Source organism: Anser cygnoides, chromosome 6, assembly GCF_040182565.1.
Source record: "Anser cygnoides isolate HZ-2024a breed goose chromosome 6, Taihu_goose_T2T_genome, whole genome shotgun sequence".
Lineage (NCBI taxonomy): Eukaryota > Metazoa > Chordata > Aves > Anseriformes > Anatidae > Anser > Anser cygnoides.
In genome coordinates, this window is record NC_089878.1 from 40,068,134 (window position 1) to 40,081,820 (window position 13,687).

General features: G+C 40.0%; 1 protein-coding gene across 1 annotated transcript; it reads right to left on the minus strand.

The window, feature by feature from the left end:
* On the minus strand, positions 1-12,181 carry MMADHC (metabolism of cobalamin associated D). Its single transcript, XM_048081015.2, has 7 exons — positions 11,908-12,181; positions 9,511-9,655; positions 9,060-9,277; positions 6,509-6,614; positions 5,717-5,847; positions 3,752-3,838; positions 1-2,366 (listed from the first exon to the last, which is right to left on the minus strand). Exons 1-7 carry the CDS (start codon positions 11,914-11,916, stop codon positions 2,172-2,174), a joined length of 891 nt encoding a protein of 296 aa, XP_047936972.2. The 5' UTR covers positions 11,917-12,181; the 3' UTR covers positions 1-2,171.
* Between the last annotated feature and the right edge of the window lie 1,506 nt (positions 12,182-13,687).

A 13,687-nucleotide genomic window follows, 5' to 3' on the forward strand; every position in this document is an offset into this window, starting at 1 on the left:
TGCATTCAAGAACTTTTATTTCATAATAGCAAGTTAATATACATTATAGCTCTTCTGCTGTGAAGGAGGTAGAACAGGAACAGTTCTAGCCTCTTTTGAGTTTCGACAAACTTGTAAGTACAAGAAAATGTTATTTAGAAAAATACCCCAAAATGCTACTTAGAAAAATACCTCAAAATGCTACTTCCCCTCGAATTCTGGCATGAAGTACTAGTAACAGCGATGTCAAGGCAAAAACTCCCAACGTCTTCAGTGAGATTTTTGCCTTGGGTTAGAAAAATTTGAAAAGACACTGTTAAAAAATTATTTTTTTTGAGTTCATACCCCGTGAAGTATCATGCTGGAAAACTACTGTCCCAAGTTTAATTTGGATAGCTGCCTGAAAGTCCACCCCGCTTTATAAAACCTAGGAAAGGCGAGTACAGCAAAGCCACTTTAGGAAAAAAAAAGAGACAGTATCGAAAACCTTTGAGATAGCTAAAATATATGTGAACCCGTTCACAGAATTTATTTTTCTAATATTTATTTCTCTACAGTTGTGTACACCTAGACACTACCCCTCTTTTTATCAAATGAGGTAATTGGCATTCTGCAAAACAATTGTGTTCCAATTGGTTTTGTACACAGAAGACACTCTGCAGCTTCTTGAGTATTTTTTCATCCTTTTGACAAGAATGAGATCAAAGAACAAAGAAACTTGTGCTCTGGAAATGCGGCAGATGCCACAAAAAGCAATAAACAACCTTGCCTCAACAGCCATACGCTTTTCTTGGAATGTGTGCGGGCCAGAGCCAAAAGTGATGACAAGATGGCACGACAAGCCCTGAACGGCTGGCCTAGCTATAGTGAATTAGGGAAGGCAGCGCTCACTTCTCCAGCAGCGTCTTCCTCAACCGCACCTCTGTGACCTGGCGGTCATTAACAAGGAAAGATACAGGCACTTGTAAAAGGGTCTGGTTCTAAACCCATTGGAGCCAACAAAAAACCCTGGTGATAACTGGCTTAGGTGCTGAGTAGGGAATAGAAATAGCATACAAACCTAGAACAAGTTTTAAATCTGTAGTTGTTAATATTGGAAAAAGAAGTGAAAATCCCTAGCTACTGGAAAGGATGCTAAAGCTCTCAGAGCATCTTCTTGGCAGTCGTTATCCAGACAAAAGTTGCACTAAGTTTTGTCTGAGTCAAGACTGAAGGATTCCCATTGTTGCATAAACTGGCACAGCTACAGCTGTGGAGTATTACCGAACGGCCCTAAAAAGTGACTGCAGGGACATTAAAATCTAGTTAGCTAGTCTCTGTAGAGAAGCAGCTGAATTTTTGGAAGTTTAGATACCCTTAATTTTCCTCACTACTCTTTCTGGTGTAACTTCAGTTGACTTGATTGTTTCTACGCCACCTAAAGATATTTTAATCTTCCCCTTGAAATATCTTCACAATTGATGAAAATTAAAGTACCTCATCATAACTGCCCTTTACTCAGGCATTTCAAAATTCCGCAGAGACAAATCTCAATTGCATCCAAGAAAAAACAATGATGATATCCAAGCATTGCCCTATTACCTTTTTTCCATATCTATGTATTTAATGACCTATAAAAGTTACAAAAGTAACTCTAAATTACATTTACATATATAACACTGATAAAATAAAATCCCAAGCAACATGAAGACAAAAAACATTAAGAGATGACTGATTCTAGAGTAACTTATGACTTTTTACAGTCTCAGGATGTAGCAACCATGTGAACACTTCCCTCCTGAAGTATAACGTGTACAATTTCTGCCACTTATTGCAGTAAGTGGTGAAATTCCCAGGAAATTCAGTGGTATGAGGGTTTTTTAATGCGAAGAACACAGATTTGTCAGATATCAAAAAGTCAGAAGAGTTGATAATACTAAAAGAGGCTACGCAGATAGCTACATATGCATTCAAGTTGGTTTAAATTCATTCAGGATGAAGGAAACTCACAGCTTAAAATTCATGTGTCACATATAGGTATCTGATAAAATGCTGTCAAATGATATTCTAAGTCACATGTGATGAGCAAATATTCATAAGACTAAAATAAATAACAGATACTTTATTATCTAGGAATACTTCAGATTGTGGTATTCCTGACAATGCTTGTACAGAATCATCAAGTCAGAAGACGAGCGAAACCCTGACAGTTCCTAGTTTCCGCTCAGTTTTCTCATGATAGGGCTGTCAGGTTCAGCGTTGGTGAAGATACTTCCTACGACGACGTGAGTACCCCAGATGTTATGACGAATAACTTTGCAGCAGCCGAGATCATCAACGGAGAATCCAAAGTGGCGGTAGCGTTCATCTGTTTCAAACAGGGTGTTGTTTGTGTAAGGTCCAAAAAACTAGGTGGAAAGAGAGAATTTCACATAGTATTTCCAAGAACATTCCAGACTATAAGGGTTAACAGCCCAGTAACAACACATTCAAGCTTTAAAAACGTCACTATTACCCCTTTTCAAAACAAAGCCTAAGCCCAACAGTACCAGCTACATTTGTTGGAAGAAGTTTTTATGAAGATCTGTTTGTGTGATCTACATGCAGAGCACCTCTGATTGCACTGGTAGCCCATATTTAGAGGTTTCCCCTTACTGCTGACAGAGGTCTGAGGGTGTATCAGCATGTCTGAATGTCCAATCAATCACGCATAAAAAATAAATTAAATGCCTTGAAAAAGTAGAAGATTTAAAAAAAAAAACATTTAGGATAGAAACCTCCTGTAAAATAGCAAAATTAAGACGTATCTTTTCAATAAGCCCCCTAAAAAGAAAATGCTTTCAACAGCAAAATGTTATATAGCAATAACAGAAAACTTATTTCAGTTGCTTTACCTCAGAAGAGGAAGCTTCTGACAAAAGCCTACTGCTGCTGAGCAGGTTATGGGTAAGGATGTTGCTACCGAACTGGAGCCCAAAGACATTATCTTACTTTTATTAACCTGTCACTATTCTTTAAATGCATGGAATTCCCAGGGAAGCTTTTAAGTACTATAAACACCTTCAACGGCTTGTTTAGCTTATAAACAATCCCTGTTAAACCTAGTTGCCTCTGATGACACAATAAATCATGGCCTTTCATGGTATTTTTAAATAAAAACCGCACTAAAATGAGCTTTGCCATGATTACGTTTAACTATGATATGGTTTTAACGATTAGTTCTCAGACAAAAATGCATGTGAACGCATGTTTTAATAGAAATCCTCAGTGCTGTCTTGTAAATTTTAAGCCACTGTTGCATTTTACAGATGTCTTGGTAAGAAACTGTCAGCTCTCCAGAGAACTGGTGTAATCTGGCAGTGAATGCCAATGCTGTTTAAACAGAACAAGCCATTCATTTTTTCTGCTTAACAAATATATAATTAACTAGTGCAAAGAGGTTTTTTAAAAAGCACCCATCTAGACAGATAGGTGTATGGACTACCAAAAGACCTTTGGAGGGCACAAGGCATCAACCATGTTGTGATGAAGAATTTTTAGGCATCAAATTTCTAGTTACCTAAAATTCAACTTCATTGCTGAACGATGTTCTCAGAAGTGCCAACTGCAACAACAGCTGACGCAGCGTTTGAAGTGGCTGGGGGCCACTACCCTATCTTCTAAATTTAGAAAAGGGATTATCCTGTGGTAACAGCTTTTGATCAATATGAAAAAGTTGGATTTAACCCATATAGAAGAATACAAATACCACTGCTAGTTAGGACAACAGGGTTCTGCACAGCGCACAACTTACAGCCAGTCCTGAGGATGGATCAATGAAGTCGGCCCAATAGCCTTCAGAACAGATTGCATAGCAAATTTCCTTGGCACCATTAATGAACTTAAAGGGAAGAAAAAAAGATATTAAAACTTCTTTTTGGAAAATATAAATAGATCAGAATGCATATAAAATTTTCCAAAAGTAACTTTCCGTAAATCTAAGACTTACCTGTTTTCCAGACAACAACAACAACAAAAAAATCAGATTTAAAGCTGATGTCCCAGCATGGCACAAGAAAATTACAAGACCTACAGATGACATAGCACATTTCTGCAGATAAATAAGTGAGAACAGGAGATCTCAGTTATGTGTTTTGAATCGCGTAGATCGGCAGCTTTCAGCCTACATTAGGAAGGTAACAGGAATTCACAGAAAACTCCTGAAGAAGTCTGCAAATGTGAATGAGAACCTTCCCCCAAAAAAACTCGAGACAGGGATTGATTCTAAAACCATCTATGCACTGAATTGATGTAGCTCCCTTGAAACATGAAGGAATTGCCCTCGTCTCATTAAAAAGAAAACTAACTTCAGATTAAGTTTACATTCTATTTACTTTCAATTAGATAAAATTGGACTGTTTTCAGGAATTAGTGTCCCGAGCAGTTCAAGGTACAAAGATTATTACATTTATTAAGACGGTAAGGCTGAATGGTCCCAAATAAGGGAAGTTTATCCTTCACAGCAATCAGTTCTGTACTTTGAAGTTTGCTGGCTCTGAAGAACAACTATCTTCCAACTCTGAGTCACAAATGTAAGCAAGCCATCTGAAGGCATCATTTAAGGCACTACATTTCTGGTACAACACTGAATCAACAGACGCAGTGTAACAGCTCCACAGCAACCTCTTACAGTGGTATTAATAAATGCTTTAGATTAACCACTGTAAACACTTAGATTGACTGTAAATAACCCTCATTACTTCAGCACAAGCCTCTCACATCAAATTAGTATTTTTAATGTTACTTCTAACATTTATGAAGCAAACAAACAGACCATTTTCCGGTGAGTTTGCTGTTAGTAACCTTTAGGCTGGGAGGTTAAAGCTAACATCCTAACACCCCTACAATGACTATATTAGACTTGACAGGGAGGTGCACAAGGAAGAAAGATGCCAATTAACATATAATTAGACCAGATTACAATGCCAAAGACCAACAGACCATAAACAATTCAAAGAGAAGAACACACTAAAACGAAGGGAATTTTAATTTGTGTGTAATTTTTATGTTGATCCTTCAGACTGCTGCTTCCTTTTCTGTGGTGACCCTTACACTGCTTTATACAGACCACGTCTGCACTTTCCAAGGTTGAAAAGGACAGTAGCAGACTTATTTTCAAACATAAATTTGACCCTCACTTCACAGATTAAAATCCCATACAATAATTTTTACTGATTTTAGAAAAACTACAATATACAAAGCTGCTGTATTTTAAGGTATGAAGAAAAACCCACCAGCAGTGGTGAACATCGACACCTGCTGGAGCAGTCAGAACTCTGAAGAATGAGAAAAAACTATTTTCGGAGAGACCTCTAGTGGCAAGAGAAGACAGAGCGCACAAGGCTGGTTAGCATGTAGTTATCACTGATACCCAGATCATATCTATTATCAGAAGGTGAGGATGCACTCACTGACAGAGCACATGCTGGAATTTCCATTACATCACAGAAAAACACAGAGCAACAAAATCCTACAAAATAAATTGTACTGAAGGTGAAATAAGGCAAGAAAATACTTGCTGCCCTTTAGATGCAACAGGAGAACAGCCTTTAATAAAAGTGACAAAGCTGAAAAAAGTTGTCTCCTTTTCGTCAGAAAGAGAACACAGCGCTAGCTCAAACACGCAATACAGAATATTACTGCCAGAGCTAGAAATGGTCTCAATATACAAATCAGACTGATCAACAAAGATAAGCTGATGCTCATGTCAGCTACTTACATTTTCTAAGAGCATTTCTCTCTCATCTTCTACTTCTTGACTCCATGCAGTCATATCATTTTTAGTCTTCTGGGTAACTGTTAACACTGTTAAACGGCTGGCATTCACTTCTGGAAACATTAACTCGAAGTCTAAAGAAAAGGAAACCAGCAGTTTATGATCTCTCTTACTTTATTTAGGACTTCTCAGTTTTAGAAAAATTATCAACCCTACTTCTAAGCTTTCATTTCATTTAAATAGGAGATATGTGTGTTTTTCATCTCAGATGTGCAAACAGCACGCTGTTTTGATGCTGACGTTGTTTTTGTGGTAATGCACATTGGTAAGGTTACTGCTAAAGGTCACTTATTAAAGTTTTCACTTGAATTTAATTTCAATCATTATCTTTTAGACCAGAAAGAAAAATACAAAACCAATGCCTTCAGGAGTAATATGATTTCAATTCACTCTTTTACTAAGAAGTAGTGCCAAAACACTTGATTTTGTCACAACTTGGTTTTTAGGTAATGAATCATTTCCAAAGTTTCTTGACCCTGTAGAAGCAGACACAAGTTACTCCCCAACCCAGCTGATCTTAAATTTAATGGCACTGAATTTTATATGAAATGCAAAGTATTGTCAACAGCAGAATTTCAGTCTTCGTTTTATAATGTTTTTCTTTTGTAAAATACTGACTTTGGATTACCTTATTCCATTATACATTCTGTCAATTTTATCAGAGCCTTTATTTACATATTTCACTTGTTTTTTAAAAAAATACATTTTTTTTTTAACTGTCCAGAAAATACATACCTTTTTGTAACAGTTCAGGACAAGCTTGTACTGCACATTCTACCTTTGCATTTTCAAAGTATGTTTCAGCGTTATTTATTTGCTGTTTCTGTGGAACATCAGCACCCTGAGAAAAATGAAAATTTTAACTTTCCTATTAATACACAACAGGAATAACAATGCACACCAGAGTGTAATTTTGCAACTCTATGTCCACTGATACACCCAAGTAGTTTCGCAGAAAGTTGGTCTGCTGTGACTTAAAGACTGTTTTTCAAATATTAAAATTAGAACAGATATATATAATCTATTACTTAAACAGAAATTTAAACTTTAACTGTGTTAACCAAAACCTTAAGCAATTGAGAATTTTTTGAAAAACACCCCTTTAAAATAATGGCCTGCAAGTATTTAATCCAACAACAATTGATAGATTTCAAACATACCCACATTCCCTGAACTGGAATAAAACAGTTCTAGAGCTCTGATCTGCCAGTAATTTCAGCTTCAGCAGCCTAAAAATCAGCACCTTTTTCCAATAAAACTATTTTTATTCTCTACAGTTTAGTTCTACAGTTTCTTAAAAAAAAAAAAAAAACATACAGATTCTTGCATGTATGTTACAAATCCAGCACTGCTAAGTCAGATGTATAACATTTAAGCTTACAATGTCCTTAACAGGGAAGTTAAAACAGCTGCCTCCTTTGGCATATCAACTGCTACGTAACATTGGCACAGAATGCCTAAATACAGCTTTTCTAACATTGACTTTGCCATAATTTACAAGGACTTTCTCTTAAAACTGAAATTAAAACGTAGAGTACATTGTGTCCTATCTAACATACAAGTGTATCTCCAAGTTCTCCCTAGAGAAAACTATTACACTGAACGCAAAGCATAGTTTGCACTTCTGTTCTAGAATTTAAAATCAAGAATAGTAGCAAAAAAAGAACCCACAAAAATCAGGTATACAAACAGCAGACATTAACTGCACTTTCAGTACATGTTTCCACAGCTACCTTGCATTGTAACTGCAGAAGTCAGCTCAGCTGGTACTTTAAGCCTCCCAAATCATGCAGTGATGCTGGTGCACCCTTCCTGTTCTTCCTAATCACAGGATGCTTCTCTTACTAAGAAAGGTACGGCGATGGTTGACTCTGATTTGCCTACTGCTCCCATTCCATCCAGCTAATATCCACCTACACAGTACATCCACTTACCACGCATGCCATCAGCAAGAGACGATGGCCATTTTCCTAAGATGAACACCACTTCTCATACTAATGACCTGGTAGGTTCATTTATTCTGCTCGCATCAACTAATTTATCACTCTGAGGTATAGAGAGGCCAGAGGGGTTTGCCATTCCTCTGCCTGCTTCAAGGAGAGGTGCCTGAGCTTCAGTGGCACTGAGCTGTTCTCCTACTTGCTGGAGGAACCTGTGGCAGGAGGCCTTTGTATTAGCTGATGCCATTGCCCAAATCTGGGTCTTCTCCAGAAGTGACCAGTTTAGCGTTTTCACTAGCTAAATGCCGTCCATGGATTCCTGAACAGCACTAGTATCAAACAGAGCTGATTCTTGTTAACTGCCCTCTGAGTACCAGTTGCAACCCCCCCCCCCCCGCTCTTTCCAGTTTCTCCATTCAATTTGGAGCAGCAGCAGCTGCACTGAGAGTTTTATTATACAAGCAATCTTTCTAGAAAGCAGACGTGCATTCAGCACACCTGGTTTGCATTAAAGACAAGACTAGAACTTTTTTTGGTCTTTTGACCAAAGTTATGATCCACAAAAGCTGAAACAATTCTGTGAGCTCACCAGAAGTTTGTTTTCTAAACACTTTGGAATACAATATTACATTTACAAAAAACACTACACAGCATTTTTACAGCAGATTTATTAGCTGACTTCTGATGTCTGAGCATGTCACAAACTCAGAGATGGGAAAGTTGAATCAGCAGCTAGTAGCAATAAACATTTGTTGAAACGCTCTGATCATGCAAGTCAAGCTAGCAATTAGCAAGCTGCCTGCTAATAAAGCATCTGACTCGCTGCAAGTTCTGTAATTGCCAAAATGCATTCTCATTTTGAGACGTGAGGTTGAGCTGTGCTGGTCTGCTTCTCACATCTGAATTCAGTGGTAGTCAGAGCTAAACAGGCAGGTCTAAGGACACTGCCCAAACTATGCAAGCCCAGGTCCATTAAATGAAATGCTGAAGTTAAGAAACTACCAGTCCTATTTGATAAGAGGTGTTGGGACTTGTTAAACAGTACATTTTGAACCTGAAGTTTTCTTTTCACACATCTATATAAGTCATTACTAAAATACTATTTCACTAAGCACTACTTAGACGTACAGTTAAAAGAGAAAAAAAAATATTTCAGGGTTTGTTTTTGCTTCTCCTAAAAGAAAAAAATCAGCCAGGTTCTATGCAATCTCCCCCTCACCCTACCTGACACTCATCTTTAAACACCATCTGGATCATCATCGGTATCTTTTTTCAGGAGGAAGAGAGAATAATTATGTTTCTTCCAGACAATAAGTATCAGCCTCACAGAGGAAGCCTGTTCTTACCTGAAATTCATTTATGTATTGTGCCATTACAAATTCATGCCTTTCACTTGGTGAAGGCTCCGCTAATATATCAGGCAGAGGTTTTGAAACTTGGCTTTTCTTCTGAGAAGCAGTACCATTTAGGTGACAGTCAAACCCAATATTACCAGGCAACTGGAATCTCTGGTCTTGAGGACCAAACGGACCCATTACTTCATCTGGCCATACAGTTCTTGGACCTGTAAAAGTCAAGGCCTTGCTTTAGTCATCACATTATTTAACAAGAAAAAAAAAAAGACAAAAAACCTCTCCCATTCAAATATCTGTATTTCATCACAATCATATATAACCAAGGCAACCACAACACAGAAGTGTCCTGCAAAAAAACACACTTCTGAATTCCCAGTTTTATATGGGGTGGACAGTTCTGATAGCACATGAATTCAAAGAAAATGAATTTGCTTTTTCTTACATAAATCAGGAGGTGTAGCAGCAACATGAGGCTCATCTGAGCCAGAGGAACCTGCTGTAGAAAAAGCCTTGGGATTTACAACTCTTTTGACTAAGGAATAAAACCCTGGTAGGTAGGTGACCAATCTTGCTCTGTTACAGAGCACCTGAGAAGACAAAAACAAAAGCAAGTATTATATACTGCTAGCAAAATTACTAGTTTAAGTACAGTTTTGTAGATCACAAGAGAAAACCTCACTCCACAATTAAAACTGTAATTTATCATCACTTATTTTTGTAAAATCAGTATTTAAGAACACATTATTATCATTTTTATATTAGTAATAGTATTCTAAGTAAAGGAAAAGCCTTAAAAGCACTTAGTGATAGGCCTCCTCACTTTAGGAAAACAAAACTTAAAAGTTTAAATAGCACCACTGAGACCCCATAACCTAGATTAGGTTGTACATGTGAAAAAATTTATGCATTGTTTCCATGATTACCACAATTCAATCATGTCATTCATTATCAGAAATACTGTTAAGTAAGTGCTGATATCCAAAACCTCTGCCCTAAAACTAGCCCGAACATTAGTTAACCTGTAGTCCCACTTCCTAGAAGACTTGAGGGAGACGCAGGATAGCATCCCTACAGATACATCTTGCAGCTCCCATCTAGAAGCACACGTACATATGTGCATACACACATTTCTTCGCCAACAGAGTATGCATACCAACAGCTCTGAGCCATACAGGGGGACATGCATACCAAAACAGGTGGGTATGGTAATTTCTGCTTCTGTATTTTGCTCTTGAAATCCATAAATATTTAACATGTGCAAAACTTCAGCTAGTACAACCAACGTTATTTAGATTTGCAAACTCAGCACATTCACATATTTATAAACAAGTATTACTGCAAACAGATCAGATCAGTACCCTGGGCAAGCTGCCAATAAGCCACAAAACCTTTATGAACACTGCGGTCTTGGAATACACCAGAAAATCTGCTTCACGCCACGGAACTCTACTGTCAACATAACTTTCAATTGCTGAAGATGACTCTGTCAGAAGCTGATTCAGCCACGCAGCAAACGATGCAATGCTATCTCCCTGAGCACGCAAATGGTCTCAGCAAAGGGCTCCAAAGAGCTGCTGGCTCCTCACCACAAGGATTAACTCTGAAGCCTGATGATGGTGTGCATCTCAAGCAGCAGCACGAGCAACTGTCACTGATCTTTTTTTTTTTTTTGCGAAAAAAAGAAAACATCCAGGTGACCCAATTAAACAGAATGGCATAATCTATTTTTTATGCTTTAAAAACAGACGGGTTACTTTCATGACACAGTTCCACACACGTAACAAAAGTAACCCATCATACACCCAAAAGGTAAAGCATAATTTAAAAGATCTTAAATCTACAAAACACACATCCCTGGAAAACGTAACCGCTCCCCGCTATAGTCAATGTGTTTTCATAAAACTTCATTTCCCAATGAGAGAAAGAAATTATTTTGAGAAACGTTTCAGTTTTTGAGAAACGGGTTCTTCCTCAAATATTGTATTCTTGATCATATAGGAGTTTACCCATATGTTTACCACTAAGTATGTAACCAAAAAGCTTATTTCCAAAAAAGTAAGAAAACTGTACTACTCACATGTTTTGATAAAGACTCTATTCAAACTGTCAGGACCTCAGCCAATAAATACCTGCTCCTTCCATACTACCTCCACACAAACATACAGTGTCTGATACATCTTACTAACATCACGACGACTCAAACACGTTAACACACAGTTAATTTACTAACATTATCAAGTTTTTACAGTTAAGGTCTTAAGCTGTCTAGGTCTAAAACAGCAGGTTTAAAAGATTTGTGTAACAAAAACAAACCCTGCTGATCCCACTTGAACCTTTCCCTTACCATGTAAAAGCACTACTGAAATAAGTTATTGTGAAACAAACGCATATATTGAAGTATACACAGATTAAAGTATACAGAAACAATTATCGATGACACATAATCACAAGAGAAACATTTTTTCCTTATCAGCAGGTTCATTTAAGGCGGAGATGTTACCACTCTTTATCGATACGTTGATTTAGCTCACTACTGCAAATATTTACATACCTGGCGTCACCCCAGTAAAAAATCCCGCTGAGACCAAAGAACATTCCCGTCTCGGTGACAAAACAAACCAGATCAGTAAAGTATGTTTTATGTTTCAGTCTGAAAGCACCCCAGTGAACTTAAAGGCTTCACCTTAACACATGATACGCTTCGGGCGCTCAGAGGGGAGAAGGATGACACTCCCGGCGACCTCTTCTTGAGAATTATTATTATTTTTTTTTTAAAGGCTGCTTTGAAGGGGGGAGGAAGACGGGGGCGCCCCCGAGCCGCCGAGGGGGGGTTGCTCACCTTGGCCATCGCCGCCGCCCGGCTGCCCCGGCCCGGCTCCCCCTGCAAGAGAAGCGAACGCAGCGGCCCTGAGGCGCCCGGCCCGGCCCCGCTCCCCCCTCGGGGCCGCCCCCCGCTGCCCTGACAGCGGCCTCCCGCGGCGACGCCCGCTCCTCCCAGGCACACGGCGGCGGGGACCGAGGGGCACCGAGGGGGACCGGAGACCGACGGGGGCCAAGAACCGCCCGGCTCCGCTCCGCTCTTCCTACAAAATGGCGGCCGCCGCCGCCCCGCGGCGCTCCCCCTCAGCCGCCTCCCCGCCCGCCGCCAGGCCCGGCGAGTTGCTCCGCCGGCACGTCGATCAGACCGCCTGGGGCCGGCGGCGGCGGGGTTTTCCTCGGGGCGGCCGCCGCCATGTTGTCCCCTCAGAGCCCGCCGCCTTTCTCTGCCTCCCGCCCGCCCGGGCTGCGGCCGCCACCAGTCTCGGGCACCCCTGGGCGCAGCGCCCTGCCGTGGGGTCCCTCACGGGAGCCGGGGGAGCCGGGGCCGGCTGCGGGGGGCGGCGCAGTGCCCGCCCGGGGCGCCAGGGGTCAGCAGCGCAGCGTGCTGCCGGCCCGTCCCCGAGCCGGGCGCTCGGAGGGCCGTGAAGTGTGGCAGGGGGAGAGGCGGTGTTACCGGGGCGAATAAACCGGGAGGCTTCCGTCTCCCCCCAGGCCATTAGGTGCCTTAAAAGTCAGAACTGGGAGCAAAAATGCCATTTCTGCTGACAAAACATGTCCTCGAAGGACGATCCGTAGCTTCCTTCAGTATCTTCAATAAACCTTCCTTCAACAGACCAAAGTTTGTGTTTATTTTTTCCCTCACTTCATCTTTATGGACTGCCTTTTCTCCCTAGTCCTAGGTTTTTGGGATATGCAGTGGCATGAGCTTGCAAGCAAGTCTTCACTTAAAATAAACTTTTACATTACAAACTGTATTTGTGCTGAGGTAATTCCCTGGGTTAAAGTCTTAATTTTTTATTTATGTACTTGCTGCTACATGAAATTAATTAACTGCAGAAGTTACGAGCACATACTGGCAGCCCCGCAGTGCAACAAGCTGTGTTTGGGGGCACGGCCTTGTTGCTCCCAGAGAAAAACAGAAATAGACAGTTAATATTTATTATTTCATGCCTACTGACTATATGTATTCTATTCAGTAGGTAAATCGCTATCCACAGAAAGTGTTGAACATAAATACGACATTAGTGTGGCTCAGTTAGGGTGCTGATCCCAAAGCCATCTCCACACACATTACAAATGCCTATGTTCCCGCTTCATTCACAGAATCAGGCTGGTTTTCTTTCACATCTTCAAAATGTTTTATACTTTCACAGCTCTATGACCTTGGTTCAAATTGGCATCCTTTCGTTTTTAAGTCTCACCTGGAACATGAAGTGTTTGTCCTCTCTGGCCTGAGATGTGTCTGTAAGAGGGATCATCTTAGGTCCTTCTTTTTCATCTTAGGTCCTTCTTTTTCATCTTTTTCATCTTTTTTTTTTTTTTTTTTTTCCCATGCTTATTCCACATCCAAACACTTTGTCCATCATACCATATCTACCAGTTGGAGTTGGACTCAATGATCCAATGGGTCCCTTCCAACTTGGGATATTCTATGATCCTATACCAACTCCACAATTGCTTGTATGCTGCATCTTTCCAGCTTTTCTAAGAAAGCTCTAGTGCTCAATTTTCTAATTTGGAGGCTGGAATAGCCTTCCAGAGGCACTGTACTGAACAACCTCATTGTCTTTGTCTACAAG

Coding starts and splice junctions, on each gene's coding strand:
- MMADHC (XM_048081015.2), bottom strand. Junction 9,278..9,510: donor TGCTACACCTCCTGATTTAT/GTAAGAAAAAGC, acceptor TGACTTTTACAG/GTCCAAGAACTGTATGGCCA. Junction 3,839..5,716: donor GAGAAATGCTCTTAGAAAAT/GTAAGTAGCTGA, acceptor CTTCCCTTTAAG/TTCATTAATGGTGCCAAGGA.